At 38.9% G+C, this 16,548-nt stretch overlaps 3 protein-coding genes across 4 annotated transcripts; all 3 read left to right on the top strand.

The window, feature by feature from the left end:
• The first annotated feature begins 1,371 nt into the window (after positions 1-1,371).
• Positions 1,372-4,812, top strand: LOC111780118. 2 transcript variants are annotated; one of them, XM_023660410.1, is made up of 6 exons: positions 1,372-1,732; positions 2,094-2,384; positions 2,470-2,643; positions 2,744-2,850; positions 3,299-3,597; positions 3,986-4,812. In XM_023660410.1, the coding sequence occupies exons 1-6, from the start codon at positions 1,604-1,606 to the stop codon at positions 4,585-4,587; spliced, it is 1,602 nt and encodes a 533-aa protein (XP_023516178.1). In that variant the 5' UTR covers positions 1,372-1,603; the 3' UTR covers positions 4,588-4,812. The 2 variants fall into 2 exon arrangements, with proteins under 2 accessions (XP_023516178.1, XP_023516179.1); XM_023660411.1 differs by having other exon boundaries at positions 1,375-1,732; positions 2,097-2,384.
• A 312-nt stretch (positions 4,813-5,124) lies between these two features.
• LOC111780115 (pentatricopeptide repeat-containing protein At4g30825, chloroplastic) lies at positions 5,125-9,383 on the top strand. The gene is made up of 2 exons (XM_023660408.1): positions 5,125-8,174; positions 8,906-9,383. The coding sequence occupies exon 1, from the start codon at positions 5,376-5,378 to the stop codon at positions 8,067-8,069; it is 2,694 nt and encodes an 897-aa protein (XP_023516176.1). The 5' UTR covers positions 5,125-5,375; the 3' UTR covers positions 8,070-8,174; positions 8,906-9,383.
• Positions 9,384-10,931: 1,548 nt separating this feature from the next.
• Positions 10,932-14,832, top strand: LOC111780114 (putative leucine-rich repeat receptor-like serine/threonine-protein kinase At2g24130). The gene is made up of 2 exons (XM_023660407.1): positions 10,932-13,553; positions 14,224-14,832. Exons 1-2 carry the CDS (start codon positions 11,027-11,029, stop codon positions 14,619-14,621), a joined length of 2,925 nt encoding a protein of 974 aa, XP_023516175.1. The 5' UTR covers positions 10,932-11,026; the 3' UTR covers positions 14,622-14,832.
• Positions 14,833-16,548: the final 1,716 nt, after the last annotated feature.

Raw genomic sequence — 16,548 nt, 5'->3', positions numbered from 1 at the left:
CCGAAAGGGAAAGCCCCAAGAGGACAATATCTGATAGCGGTGTGCTTTGATTGTTACGTTAATCCATGAAGTGTAAGAAGAAAATGTAGGAAGTAATGTATATCCCGACGAGCCTATTATGTAGATAGATAGAGATGGGTTATTATAAAATGGTACTAAACTGATGTGGTGGTTGAGCTATCTCATTTGTCAATTATGGGATGGATAGGCAAGTTGGCCATGCTTAAACCATTCTTTTTGACTCAAAGTTGAAGCTTCTGTTTTAGGCTAAAGTTGTGAGGTGTTGTCACCTTCTTCTGCTCAAGTCCAGCCCCATCTTGTGTTTGCGTCCCTTTGAAGACATTCTCATTAAGGGAAATGATTGTTTTTTGTTTATATACTAGCATTTGTTATGCTTAAACTTGTTTTTCAATTCCGAAAAAGATGCATCTGTTCGGGGGGGCATAGATGAGTTGGAGACGTCAGAGATCCTACCTAGATTCGAGTTTATTTGTGTAATAGCTCAAATTCATCGCTAGTAGATATTATCTATTTTGACCCGTTATGTATGACCATCCGCCTCTCGATTTTAAACCATGTCTACTAATAAGAGGTTTTCACACTCTTATAAACGTCTTTATAAGAAATGTTTCGTTCTACTCTTCACTCAACGGGAGATCTCACCGTTTGTGTTATTTACTTTATCATATTTTGAAACTATGTACAATTTTACGTTGTACATGACTTTATTGTACATATTATATATATATATATATAATTTGTTATTTTTAACTGACTTGTATGTAAAAATATAATGTGTCTGTAACCGTTAGCAACTGTAAATCAAGCTTCTTGGTGAGTGGAGCGTTACAAGATGATGATTGTTCACTTAAATCTCCATATTTAAGATATTAAATTCTCGATCCAAGTTAAAATTGGTATATCTAAATCTTGTTCGATAATTATTATTTAAAAATATATATATAATATATTATAAAGAGCTGAAATTCCACGTTGGAGAAAAATAATACACGTTAATTAGTATAAAATTGTACTTTATAATACTTTACCCTCATTTATTTATTTATTTAATTTTCTTAGAATATAAAAAGGTTGAAGTGGGACATTATATTATTACTTATGGAACAGCCGTGTCGTGTCAGCCGATTACGTAAAAAAGGCAACACCCATGGCCATACCTAACAACTAAGCTTCCTCTCGGTTGTCTGCCACGTATCCTTCAAAAACCATCCACTCGCCGTCGCCGTCGCCGTCGCCGTCTTTTTTTGTTTACGCAATCCATCGCTTTCCCACGTATATTCCCATTTTGTCTGACGTGTCAATCGAGTTTACAACTCTACCCCTCCTTCCCCCATCTCTCTGACAATGCACCAACTCTACTTCCGTAATTTCCCCTCCCTTTATCTTGATCGAAGATCGAGTTACATGGGAATTTCAACTCGGCACGTGTTGATATAAGCAGTCTCCTCGCCGCCAAGTGCCGACGACAACTTCCGCTCTAAATTTAATTTCCTCCTTATTAATTCTCTAGGGTTCGTGATCCTATCCTTCTTGCATTTCTTCTTCTTTCTGTCGTATAATCTTGTTGCGTTTTCGAATATCAATGGTGCAATTCGTGAATTCCAAGATGACGTTGTATCCCGAGAAATTAGCGGCGAAGCGGGAGTGTGCTGATTACTTTCACGAGGAGCATGATCACTTGGACAAGCGGCTTAAGCCCGATTTTCATAAGGTTTTTTTTTCTTAATCTGTTTCGCTTCTATCTGGTTTCGATGAATGGTGCGGATTTGAAAAGAAATGGAAAATTTTCATGGCCGTTTGTTTCCAAATTAGTACGCTATTTTGGTGAAACGACTTTTCATTTCAACATTTGTAGGTTATAGTCAAACTACTTGAGCTGAATGCATTTGTGTCTATTCGGTTTATTTTTGGGATTTGGATGAGAAGTGAACAGTTGCATAAGTTTTAGTTAATCTTAATCCGCTTTAATAACTGTTGCAGAATTTTGTTTGAGTGAGCGAGAACGAAATGTTTGTTCTGTTCTTTCTGAATAGAAGTTAATTAATGAGCAATTGATGTTGTCTGTGGATTAGCAGTCTGTTTGGGGACCTGGCACATTACATGCATCCTCTTCACACAATCATCCACTCGATGAGCCTAGTCCTCTTGGTTTGATGCTAAGGAAGAGCCCGTCCCTGTTGGATCTTATTCAAATGAAGCTTTCTCAGGAGAGTGCGTCTACAGTGGCTGGAGCTTCAAACAGTGAAACTTTTGAGTTTGTGGTTAAAAAAGACAACCAGGAGGCTACCCTGCCGGGGGGTACCATTGAGAAACTAAAGGCTTCAAACTTCCCAGCTTCATTTTTAAAGATTGGACGTTGGGAGGTCTTTATTAAATTATTAGATACTAATGCCTTACTATTTTTGAGTTTGCAAAGCATGTCTCCAGCTGACTCATTTTATGATGCAGTATAAATCAAGACATGAAGGTGATTTAGTGGCGAAGTGTTATTATGCTAAGCATAAGATCGTCTGGGAAATCCTCGAGGGTGGACTCAAAAGTAAAATTGAGATACAATGGTCAGACATTATGGCTTTAAAAGCGAATTGTCCTGAGGATGGACCTGCTATACTAAACGTTGTGGTATTGACTTCATGATTATTTATGAACATCAGTTTTGGATTTTCCATTCTAGTTTGTGTTTGATGATTTACTTGAATCTTGGTGTGCTTGGTTAGTGCAGTTGGCTAGACGGCCTCTGTTTTTCAGGGAGACCAACCCTCAACCGAGGAAGCACACCTTGTGGCAAGCAGCAGCTGATTTTACTGACGGTGAGGCCAGCATACAGAGGTAAATCTTCATTTTCCTCAGCGTTGGGGTCCAAATTGTTTGGAAGCACTTCACTACTACTTATAATCTTGGTAGATGATAATTGGGTTTGCAGGTTTAGAATTTATTGTATTTCTCCTGTTGACCATGGCATTTTTTCCCCCATTACTTCTTTGCTATGGATACGTGCAATTTATATTAGAAGATTGTTGCATCTCAATTGCTGGATCATGTCTTGCATTCTTTTTAATTCAACGATTTTTTTTGTCCGATTAGAAAGTTGCCTAATTATGTTCTTGAGACTCTCATTGCACGGATTATTTTAAATGAAACTTGACGGAAGAAAATGGCAAACATGTATGAGAAGTATATTTTGTAATTGTTCGAGCATAGCTTCATCTTAGTAGGATAGTTAGCTAGGACTGTTTAAGGGATTATATTTAATGTAAATTGGACCTGTGGTGTATAGGCAGCATTTTCTGCAGTGTCCACATGGGGTTCTAAACAAGCATTTCGAAAAGCTCATCCAGTGCGATTCACGCCTGAACTTCTTAAGCCGACAACCAGAGATCGTGTTGGGATCTCCATATTTTGAATCAGCCTCTACTTTTACGACCGTGGAGCAAGCAGAGAATGACAATCAATCTCTACTTGCTACTTTCCAGGATGTAGTTTCATCATCTGTTGCGTCATCATTGGAGGTAGAACAGTCTTCCCCTCAAATGGTGTTCAAACCTTTCACTGTGGAGGTGCCTTCCCCCAGTTCAGGTACAATAAACTTGCAAGTTGGTCTGGGCTTGAAAAATGATCACTTTCATTAGCTAATTACCTTACATTTAATCTTTGGAAGATATGATATTGATGGGTGACAGGTAGATCAATGCCATAGCATGCTCGATTTCTTTTAAATTTATCAGACTTCCCTGACTAGTCAATTATACTAGCCTTGGATTTTCAAAAGCATGTACGCGACAATAGCATCCTAGACGTGCTTCGCATTAATCATCTAGTATTTGTGAACGTTACTTTCTCGATTTCCAGTTTTAGCGAATTTTCTTTGGAGTACCCTCCAGTTTTTTTTTTACATAATTTCTTCGTTCTCTATAGCTTGCTTCCCAATGTTCTTCTCTGATCAATGTCACCATTTGTACGTTAGTGATGGACGCTCATGAGATTGAAGAGAATAGAAGTACTGAAGTTAGCAGGAAGCCGAGAAACTGGGAGCAGATAAAGGTTCGGGGGCTTCATCCATCCATGTCGATGGGTGACCTTGTAAGCCACATTGGACATCATATTACAGAACAAATGGCTTCTACAAAGACGCCTTTTGTTGATGATGGCTCGGAGGAATACCAATCTATGCTGAATGAAATTGCACATTACTTGCTGAGTGACGATCAATTGTCATCAGCAGCTCCTACTGAGGTATCAGTCATGTCAAGAGTCAATTCTCTCTGTTGCCTTTTGCAGAAAGAACCTGCTGCCGTTCAAAGTTCCCAAACCAGTGGCGAAAACTGTGTTGACAATCACGAAGAGGAAGTTCGACTCAAGGATGCTACAGAGTGGAGGGATGGCAGGGATACTGGAGACCATATCAACATTCATCCAGAAGTTAACAAGGATGTTCCTGGAAGCATACAAGCCTCAGCTATGTCAAGGAAAGATTCATTTGGCGATTTGTTGTTGCATCTTCCTCGAATTGCATCGCTCCCTAAGTTCTTTTTTGACATCTCAAATGGTGATGAAGGTCAAGATTAATTAGTTGCAAGCTAATTTCCATGGTGTTTGGATAGTATGGGGGTTCCGGATGGAGGAACCCCCCTGTGTGTAAAAATTCGTTTATTAGGTTCACATCACAGCCTACAATTGACCACAGAACACTGCCATTGTACACAGCCATTGTACACAGAATGATTTGATTATACATTCAAGTGGGTTAAACTACAAATTTGGTCTAATCGAGTTCTAGTTGGCTTGTTTCAGTCCGATTCCGAAAGTCCAGATTTAGTTTTTGTTAGTATTCAAATGTAGACATGTGTTGTATTATTTTTTTATTATAATACCCAAAATTTAAAATTTTCTCATATTGTCATAAACTTTAAATTGAAATTTATTTATATATATATATATATATTGAAATAAAATTTGAACTCCAGAAGTTGAAATTATTTTGAAAATTTTCTGATTCCAACACCAATACTTCCCGAAAATTTACTTAAAAACACTTCGTCAAGCCGAACCGGAATAAATTCAGAATGACTGTTGGGTTGGATAAGATTGGATTGGATTGGGTTGGTGGGGTTTGTATGTACAGTTGTTGAATCCCCGCTGATATTTGTTTGAGGTCGGGGAAACAGACAATCCTTTGATCGCTTAGTTTCCTCCACTGCTTCAATCTCCGTTATCTCCTCCATCCCAAAAGCTATGGTGATTATCATTCTCATAAACCCTCGTTTCACAATACTCTCGATGACCTGAATTTTACATTTCGTTTGTTTTCACCATGCGTTCTGCTGACCTCTGACTTGCGAGCTCAATCTTCAGCCATGGCCTCCCTGAAACTCTCCTTCTCTCTAGATTCTTTCCATTCTAAGAAATTCGATTTTCCGGTTAATTCATCTCTGCTCTCTGATTGCTGCTCTGTTTTCTCTATCACTGGCTATATTCATCTCAATAAGTCCTGCGTACTTTACTCTCTGGTTAGGGCTCACAAGCCTTCTAAGGTCGAGCCGGAGACATCCGGCGGTTACGAATCGAAATGTGCCGTTGATGAAATTGACACCAGGAAGAAGTATTTTGGCGGCAAGAAGCCATCAAAGAGAGCGCCAGGTTCGTATTTTAGTTTCAGTAAGAATTGTAGTGAGAAAGTTTTCGATAGTATTGTTTTTCATGGTGGCGAATTGGATGTCAATTACTCCACTATATCGTCCGATTTGAGTTTAGAGGATTGCAATGCCATTTTAAAAAGGTTAGAGAAGTGTAATGATCGAAAAGCACTAGGTTTCTTTGAGTGGATGAGAATCAACCGGAAATTAGAACACAATGTGAGTGCGTATAATTTGATTCTTCGAGTGTTGGGCAGGCAACAAGATTGGGATGCTGCCGATAAGCTAATTAGAGAAGTTAGAGCTGAGTTGAGTGATCAATTGGATTTTCAGGTCTTTAACACCCTTATTTATGCTTGTTATAAGTCGGGGCTTGTAGAGCAGGGTGCTAAATGGTTTCAAATGATGTTGGAATGGCAAGTGCTGCCCAATGTTGCAACGTTTGGAATGCTTATGGGCCTCTATCAGAAGAGTTGTAACCTCAAGGAGGCAGAGTTCGCTTTTAATCAGATGAGAAACTTTGGGATTGTCTGCGAAACGGCATATGCATCTATGATTACTATATACACGCGTTTGAGTTTGTACGATAAAGCAGAAGAGGTGATTCGATTAATGCAAGAAGATAAGGTAATACCGAATGTAGAGAACTGGTTAGTCATGCTTAATGCTTATTGTCAGCAAGGTAAAATGGAGGACGCTGAACTTGTGTTTGCCTCGATGGAAGAACATGGGTTTTCGTCTAATATCATTGCGTATAATACGTTGATTACTGGGTATGGAAAAGCATCGAATATGGATGCTGCTCAACGCCTGTTCTTGAGCATCAAGAACTCTGGTGTAGAACCTGATGAAACGACTTACCGCTCCATGATTGAAGGTTGGGGACGAGCTGGTAATTACAAAATGGCAGAATGGTACTTTAAGGAACTCAAGCGAAAAGGATATATGCCGAATGCCTCTAACTTGTTCACCCTCATGAATCTTCAAGCCAAACATGAGGATGACGCAGGTGCACTTAAAACTCTTAATGATATGCTGAAGATTGGATGCCGGCTTTCTTCCATTGTTGGAAATGTTTTACAAGCTTATGAAAAGGCTAGAAGAATAAAAAGTGTGCCTCTCCTCTTGACAGGATCGTTCTATCGGAAAGTTCTGGCCAGCCAGACATCTTGCTCGATTCTGGTAATGGCTTATGTGAAGCACGGTTTAGTGGATGATGCTTTGAAAGTGTTGAGGGAAAAAGAGTGGAATGATCTTCGTTTTGAGGAGAATTTATATCATTTGCTAATTTGTTCATGTAAAGAGTTAGACCATCTCGAGAACGCAATCAAGATATACACTCAACTACCCAAACGTAAAAACAAACCGAACTTGCATATCACGAGCACAATGATTGATATCTACAGCATCATGGGTAGGTTCTCTGACGGGGAGAAACTTTATCTAAGCCTGAAATCTTCAGGCATTCGTTTGGATTTGATTGCCTTCAGTGTTGTTGTGAGAATGTATGTCAAAGCTGGATCATTGGAAGATGCATGCTCAGTTCTTGACTTCATGGATAAACAGCAGGACATTGTTCCAGACATATATCTGTTCCGGGACATGCTGCGTATTTATCAACGTTGTGGCATGGTGGATAAGCTACAAGATGTGTACTATAGGATACTGAATAGTGACGTCTCTTGGGATCAGGAAATGTATAATTGTGTCATAAATTGCTGTTCCCGTGCTCTGCTTGTTGATGAGCTTTCCAGCCTTTTTGATGAAATGCTTCAACGTGGGTTTGCTCCAAATACCGTGACCTTGAATGTCATGCTTGACGTTTATGGGAAGTCCAAGCTTTTTTCCAAGGCCAGAAAACTGTTATTGCTGGCTCAGAAAAAAGGTTTGGTTGATGTAATCTCTTATAATACTATGATATCTGCGTTTGGAAAGAGCAAGGACTTCGCAAACATGTCGTCCACAGTTAGAACAATGGAATTTAATGGCTTTTCGCTTTCCCTTGAAGCATACAATTCTCTGTTGGATGCTTATGGCAAAGAAGGCCGAATGGATAATTTCAGACAAGTCTTACAGCAATTAAAGGACTCGAATTCTGAACGTGACCAATACACTTATAACATCATGATCAACATCTATGGAAAACAAGGATGGATTGACGATGTCGAGGAAGTGCTGACAGAACTGAAAGCATGTGGACTCGAACCCGATCTGTATAGCTACAACGCATTGATCAAGGCATATGGAATAGCAGGGATGGTTGAAGAAGCCGCTCAGTTGGTGAAAGAAATGAGAGAAAAGAGGATAGAACCGGATAAGGTTACTTTTCTTAGCATGATCACTGCACTACAAAGAAACGATCAATACTTGGAGGCAATCAAGTGGTCATTGTGGATGAAGCAGATGAACTATTGAAGTTCAGAAATGCCAAAACAATGAAACAGGTGTTTGCCCTCCCTCGACGTAGCCTCCGGATATATCCGATCTTCCTGTCCCAACTCTTGCTCAAAACATATACTGGTAAGCGTTTGTTATTCCCTGCCACTTATCAAATGTTGTTTCTTTACCTTTATATTTCATATCTGTTAAAATATCATCAGTAGCCCAACCTTGTATCTCAACAGGGTCAAGCCCAACTATTGTATCTCAATAGAGTCGAGCCCAACCATTGTATGAGTGACTATATTTATGTTAAGAAAATGATTTAGGATTTTAGGAATAAACTTAGAAAAATGATTTAGGAATTTTAAGGAAAAACGTTGAGAAATTTTAGGAATAGATTGGCTACTATATAGTATAAATACCCTCCACCCTATTTAGTTCATCGTCCCAAGCAATACAAAGTAGCAGTATTCTATAAAGTATCTTGTATTCTATTCTTGATTGGTTTTAATAAAGAGTGCGAGTGTTTCCCGCATAGTTGTTCAACAATATCTCAACAATATCTGCCTCTTTTTGTTTTGATTCGCATAACAAAATATAATTACTGAACTTCCCCAAGCTTTCCCACTAACAAAGGTGTGATAAGTAATAGTCTTCATGCACTGTTTAGCTCATAATATGTAATATTCTTATTATTGATATTTTCTGTCTTAAACAAGTGTCATATCATATGGTAGAATCATAAACTTCTTCAAGGTTAGCTCAATCCTTGTTAGTTTAACAATTGTAAGGAAGAAGCTAAAGAAAATGCTGAATATACCATTGGTTTAATGTTGCTTTCCTGATCTTGTTTCTCATTGCTTTGGCAGGTTGGGATTTGGCAGACAAAATTGCCTTCAAAGCCGCAAAAAACTGCTCTCTCCGCCGTTCACACTTGTTTCTAAGGTTATATATAATCAATAAAGGTACAGTACAATTTATATGAGCTCACATGCTTGCACAATTATTTAGAAATATCAAAACTTGTTGGAATTTAATTACGAAAGTACAGAGATTAAAGCAAAACACTCAATTATATGCACCAAAAGAGTCTAAAAATCACAAAATTGACCAATAGAGTTGACATTATTAGTTGGTGTATTAGGGAGGTTTGAAAAAGAAGGTACAAATTATTATTGTTTAATTATGTTGAAAAGAACAGGTGTGAATTATGATTGCTTTTCAAAATGGAAGCTGTATTTGATGAACCCCATCCTTCCAAGCTTACCTTTTTCCTTTTCAATTTCTTATGTAAATGTGAATGATCATTTGGGACGACAATAAGGACTGAGTTTTTCTTCATGCTTATTATTTATAGGCCTTCCTTTATCTATTTTATTGTGGTGGCTTTTCTTTTTTTTTTTTAATTTCTTATTCTTCTCAGTTGCTACTTATCCGACCCATTACCTCCTCATCTCTTAGTTTAAGGAATTTAAACTACCAATCTTAGGTCACCTTATTTTGGCGGAATCTACTGCATATGATAGAGTATTATTTGTAACAGTCCAAGTTTACCACTAACAGGTATTTATTTTGGCTCGTTACGTATTGTCATCAGCCTCACGGTTTTAAAACGCGTCTATTAGGGAGAGGTTTTCCACACCCTTATAAGGAATAGTTAATTTTCCTCTACAACTGATGTGGGCCTCAGGAGGAGTGAATTGTGAGATCCCACCTCAGTTGGAGAGGGGAACAAAACATTCCTTATAAGGGTGTGGAAACCTCTCGCCAACAGACCTGTTGTAAAACCGTGAGGCTAACAGCAATACGTAACGAGTTAAAGCGGACAACATCTATTAGCGATAGGCTTGAGCTATTACACTAATACTCAATATTTATTTTGGTTCACATTGTTATTTTATTGTTAATTATTTCAAGGATAAAGAGAATGATTTTGAATGTGTTCATATGCTAGTTTGAGTAGGAGTGTGAGCGGGTTTGTGAATAACTCATGTAGCATAACCAAAACAATTACTCTAATCATCGATACGGCAGTTCGATGTTTGGTCCGGCAGTAACGATGAAAGTTATTAGGCTTGGTTTGCATTTTTTTTTTTTTTTGTAGATGAAAACCAAAATACATGCTAGGTTAATAACAATGACTGACCGAAAATAGAATTAGAAATATGGACCAAAATAAGACAAAAAATCTCAAGGTAATTACTTGGTAATAATTTGGTAAACTCAGAATAGTGAACAGTAAAAAGAAAAAGATTAAACGTAGGTAAAATTATGATGATTACAGCTGAGATCAGCAGCCGACAAACATACCAAAATCCAAACAAACCAAGCCGGCCCAATATTAAGCCGAAATTAAATTAGTATTATATTTTTTTATAAAGTACAAAATCGTATTATCTTTTGTTAACAGCACATAATCCACTAATCCCATCCCCCCCATTTCCACCATTTTACCCTTTTTCTTTTCAATAATTATTTAATTTGCTGTCCTTTTATAATTTCTTTTATTTTATTTATTTAATAAAATAGGGTTAGGCATGTTCTGCTCGTGATGACGTGTTTGCCACCACATTTATTCAAAGCCTAAACTTATCCTACGCGGCGTGTGTAATTTGCACACGTGGTCATCGCACATTCATCCATGTCAAAGTCAAACATCACAAGCGCCATATGAAACGAAGCCTCCTGTTTCCCTTACCTCAACGGCTGTTAGGCACAGTAATATTATTATTTTTATTTTTGGGATAAAATATTTTTATTATATTTTTTTTTCTTTTTAATTTTAAAAATTTAAAATTATATAGAAAATAAAAATTCCAACTCGTTACAAAAAGTAATTTTAGAGTCAAATATGATCTCTACTATTTTATTAGCCATTTACATTCCTTTGCTACCCTTCTTAAATCCCCTGTTCATGCCCCCTGTTTCATCAACGCCCCCATCTCCCTCTCTCTCTCTTCCCTGTTCCAACTCAAACTCCATACTCAATCATGAAGCTCTGCAAATTCTGCGTCTTATTCTTTCAGTTCTTGGCAATTCTTTCACAAAACAGAGCTTCTGGAGAAGAAGAAGCCTCTGTTAATGGCGCTCCTCAGATAGCAGCATTGCTTTCCTTCAGAAATGGGATTGTTTCCGATCCACAGAACTATCTCAAGGATTGGAAATCATCTTCCACGCTTCATTTCTGCAACTGGGTTGGTATCCAATGCAACAATTCAACCCAACAAATTCAAAAGCTTGATCTAAGCGACATGTCGCTCAAAGGCACCATTTCTCCATCTCTGTCCAACCTCTCTGCCTTAACAATTCTCGACCTCTCAAGAAACTCATTCGAAGGTTCAATCCCAATGGAGTTGGGTTTTCTCGTTAATCTCCAGCAACTTAGCTTATCATGGAATCACCTGACAGGAAATATCCCCACAGAGCTCGGGTTTCTCCAGAAATTGGAGTTTCTCGATCTGGGTAGCAACAAACTCGAAGGGGAAATTCCTCTGTTTTGCAATGGTTCTAATTTGTCCTTGAAATACATAGATTTCTCCAACAATTCATTGAGCGGCGAAATCCCTTTAAGGAATGAATGCCCTTTGACGGATTTGATGTGTCTTTTGCTTTGGTCAAACAAATTGGAGGGGGAAGTTCCTGTGGCGCTATCAAATTCAACCAAGTTGAAATGGCTGGATTTGGGTTCTAATAAGCTTACAGGGGAGCTGCCTTCTGAGATTGTTCTGAAAATGCCATTGTTGCAGTACCTTTACTTGCCTGATAATGAGTTCATTAGCCATGATCATAACTCAAATCTCCAACCCTTTTTCGCTTCTTTAGTGAATTCTTCAAATCTTCAAGAGCTTCAGTTAGCTGGAAACCGTCTTGGTGGAGAGATTCCTTCCATTATTGGTGATCTTCATCACAATCTTTCACAGCTTCATTTAGATGATAATCGTATCTATGGTGCAATTCCTCCTTCCATTTCAAATCTTAGAAATCTAACCCTTTTGAACCTCTCAAGTAACCTTCTTAATGGAACCATTCCTCCAGAGCTTTCCAGATTGACCAATCTCGAGAGGTTTTATTTGTCGAACAATTCACTTTCCGGTGAAATCCCATCTTCTCTGGGCGAAATCCCCCGCTTGGGTCTTCTTGATTTGTCTAGAAACAACCTCTCCGGTTCTATTCCAGAGGCTTTGGCGAATCTTTCCCAGTTGAGAAAATTGCTTCTTTATGCCAATAATCTCTCAGGTACAATCCCATCAAGCCTCGGGAAATGCACCAACTTGGAGATTTTGGACCTTTCTAGCAATCAAATTTCAGGGGTTCTTCCCATTGAAGTTGCAGGATTGAGAAGCTTGAAACTCTATTTGAATCTTTCAAGCAACCATTTACATGGGCCTTTGCCATTGGAGCTTAGCAAAATGGACATGGTCCTTGCTATTGACTTGTCCTCCAACAATCTCTCAGGCCCAATTCCATCGCAGCTTGGAAGCTGCGTTGCGCTTGAAAGCCTCAATCTTTCTGATAACTCCTTTGATGGGCCTTTGCCTGTTTCAATCAGCCAACTTCAATATCTCCGAACGCTCGATGTTTCTTTCAATAAGCTTTCTGGGAAAGTCCCAAACGAGGGGGTGTTTTCATGGCTGACAATATCATCTTTCCAAGGGAATAATGGTCTATGTGGGTCAATCAATGGCCTACCAAAATGCAGGGAGAAACACAAGCGCCGTATACTGTCGATTCTCATGTCTTCTTCAGCAGCCTTTGTGTTCTGCATGATTGGGATCTCGTTTGCAGCTGTGAGAACAAAAATGAGAGAACGATTTGCAGTTTTCAACAAAAGGGATTTAGAAGAAGAACATGAAGAACAGGAAACAGAGAGAAAAGAGAGGAAGTACCCAAGAATCTCATACGGGCAGCTAGTGGAAGCCACCGGCGGATTCAGCTCCTCCAGCCTAATTGGGTCGGGGAGATTTGGAGATGTGTATAAGGGAACTCTACCGGACAACACCAAAATCGCTGTCAAAGTTTTGAATCCATTAAGAACAGCAGGGGAAATTTCAGGGAGTTTTAAAAGAGAATGTCAAGTTTTGAGAAGAACAAGGCATAGGAATTTGATGAAGATTATAACGACTTGCAGCCGGCCGGATTTTAAGGCTCTTGTTCTTCCATTGATGTCGAATGGGAGCTTGGAAAGTCACCTGTATCCAAGGCAGGGGGAAGGACCCAGTTGGTGTAAGATTGATTTGGTTCAAGTGGTGAGTATTTGCAGCGATGTGGCTGAAGGAGTGGCGTATTTGCACCACCATTCGCCGGTTAGAGTGGTGCATTGTGACCTTAAACCTAGTAATATTCTTCTTGATGAGGACATGACTGCTTTGGTCACTGATTTTGGCATTGCCAGATTAGTGAGCGGTGGAGAAGACAATCATGATAATGATAATAATGGTGCTGCTTCTCAACAAGATTCAGCTTCCTTCAGTTCCACTCATGGCTTGCTTTGTGGGTCTGTTGGTTACATAGCTCCTGGTAAGTTTACTAACCAACCCATTACTTACGATATTGTTCTATTCGTAGTTTTCACTCATAGTAGATATTGTCTTATTTGAGCTGTCCCACTAGTAGATATTGTCTTCGTTGAGGTTTCCCTCAAGATTTTAAAAGGTGTCCGCTAGGAGGAGGTTTTCACACCCTTATAAAAATGATTCGTTCTTGTGCCCAACCTATGTAGGACCTCACAATCCACCTTCTTTCGAGGCTTAATGTCCTTGTTGTCACTCGCTTCCTCTCCAATCGATATGGAATCCCTCAATCCATCCCCTTCGAGACCTAGCGTCCTACTGGTACATCGCTCTCCTGCCTTACGTGGGATCTCACAATCCACCTTCCTTCGGGGCCAAACGTCCTTGTTGCTACTCGTTTCCTCTCAATTGATGTGGAACCCCTCAATACACCCCTTCGAAACCAATGTCCTACTGGCACACCGCCTAGTGTCCACCATCCTTCAGGACTCAGCCTCTTGGTACATCGGCTCTAATATCATTTGTAACAGCCCAATCCCAAAGCTAACCGATATTGTCCACTTCGAGTTTTTCCAATGCTTAGTTCTCTTCACGACAGACAAACGTGGGATCTCACGTTCTTATTGGTTGATTAGTAGTCCTAAACTCTTATCTTCCTTCTCTAAATTTGAATGCAGAGTACGGACTAGGAAAACGGGCGTCAACAGAGGGGGACGTGTTCAGTTACGGGGTGCTTCTGTTAGAACTCATAACAGGGAAGCGTCCAACAGATGACTTTTTCGCGCAAGGAGCAGGGCTGCAGGGATGGGTCAAAAGTCAATACCCAGATAGGCTGGACCCCATAGTGGACGACGCAATGGACAGATACTGCAGGGCGGCAGCGGCGGCGGAAGGAGGGCCAAGGCCTTGCAAGCGGCTATGGCGAGAAGTGATAGTGGAGGTTATAGAAATGGGGCTGATGTGTACTCAGTTCAGCCCCGCAATGAGGCCCACCATGGTGAATGTGGCTCAAGAAATGACGCGTTTGAAGGAATATCTCTCACATTCGTTGTCTTCTCTGTATACCAGACGGTGACGCCAATGAGGCGGCTGGACTACATCCATGGCGGTTCCTCTCATCTGTAAATGAAGGTTGCTGATCCATTGTTTTCAAATATGGTGTCATCAACTCAAACTAATTCGTTTTGTTCTTGGATTTGTTTGTCATCTTGTAATTTTAGGCTAGCTAAGCTAAGATGTATATGGGGAATACATTTTTCCTTTTGAACATGTAATTTTTGTGTCCTTGTCACGGCTCTTCACAATGGTATGATATTGTCCTGATTATAAACTCTCGTCGTTTTACTTTAGGCTTCCCCAAAAGGTCTCATATACCATTGGAATATTATTCCTTGATTATAAACTTAGGATCATTTCAGACGTAGTACTTTCATCGTCCAACATTTACAACATGACTTCAATAGAATTTATAATACATATTAAGTTAATAATTTGGGTTAACTAAAAAAATGTCAATTTGTAAGTCAACTCAAATTTTTCTATTTTTAAAAAATTCAATCCAACTTAAATAATAAAAAAAAGAAAATCTAACTCAACCAATAGTGTCATGATTGACTGAATTCTCGAGTCATATAAATACGCCCCTACTTTTAAAATATTGAATGCAACGAAGATACGTCATATACAAAATTCAAAATTGAGATCTCGAGTAATTATTGACTTTGTGTTCCTAAACTACTATTAAGTTTAAAGAAAAAAAAACAAACAAACAAACAAAGAATACAAATACAAAATAACAACAATAATCCACGTGTGTAAAGTCGAGGAATAGTGGAATTTAGCCAACCATGTTGGAGTGTAAATTTTGAATTTTGATGGGCTTTCATAACATAATTGGATAACTCTCCTTGGTTAGTTCAACAACTTCAGACTTTTACCCATCTTGGTTCAAGATCCCTTTTGGTTTATCCCTAAATTTTGATGAACAATCCAAGATATTGAGGCCCATCTCACTGTAAACTCAGTTATGATGGAGATATTGAAGTAAATGTCATCCATGAGGTTGCTATCATGGATAGACATGACAGTTCTACCTACCTCTTTGGGTTTGCTACACAAATCTATAATGGGTAGCCTTTCTTGTTGTCAGTGGAATGAGCATTGTGCAAAATTTGATATCATTTGCCCCTACTTTAAGCCTCCATTGCAATTTATCTATTTCTCCAGTACTCATCATCTTCTATTTCTCAACCATAATCTTCTTTTGCTTAAAAGTTTCTTATGTAAGAACCTTCCACCATTATCTCCAGAAAGATCTTATGCTCAAAACCAGACATGCCCCATTTCAAGTTAGCAAGAATGCGATGATGAAGTTTGAATCTATATGATCATGTCTATTCTGGTGTTGATTCTCATATAGAGTATGTGTAAGAACTCCTGCCTTCTCTGCTGTTTCATGAACTAAACCAACGTGCAAACAACTTGAAAATAAGATATTGTTTTCTTTGGGTTTTCCCTTCAAAGTTTTCATACACTTATAAAGAATGTTTCGTTCTTCTCCCCAGCCGATTATGAGATCCCACGTCAATTGAAGAGAAGAACGAATGCCAACGAGAACACTGGGTCCTGAAGGGGGTGGATTGTGAGATCTCACATCGGTTGAGGAGAAGAACGAAACATTTTTTATAAAGGTGTGAAAATCTCTCCCAAGCAGACATATGTTAAAAATCTTGAGAGAAAAGTCCAAAAAGAACATTATTGAATATTAACTAGCGATGGAGTTGAGCTGTTCCAAGAAAATTTCTCCCGGAACTTACTTGGGTTACCTCATAATTGCAACACAGAGATGAACTAGGGCAATGAGCTAAAGATAATATTGGTTGACTAATCTTGTCAAAAAGTCAAAATAAAGACATAAAAAAGTCAACCAAATGAATAGGGTTGTGTTGGATGCTGTTATAGAGGATATATCTTATGTACTTTTGTTGAAAAAGTTGGTTCCT

This window comes from Cucurbita pepo, chromosome LG18 (assembly GCF_002806865.2).
Source record: "Cucurbita pepo subsp. pepo cultivar mu-cu-16 chromosome LG18, ASM280686v2, whole genome shotgun sequence".
NCBI lineage: Eukaryota > Viridiplantae > Streptophyta > Magnoliopsida > Cucurbitales > Cucurbitaceae > Cucurbita > Cucurbita pepo.
Note: the sequence above shows the minus strand (reverse complement) of the source record. Positions and strands in the feature narration are given on the sequence as shown.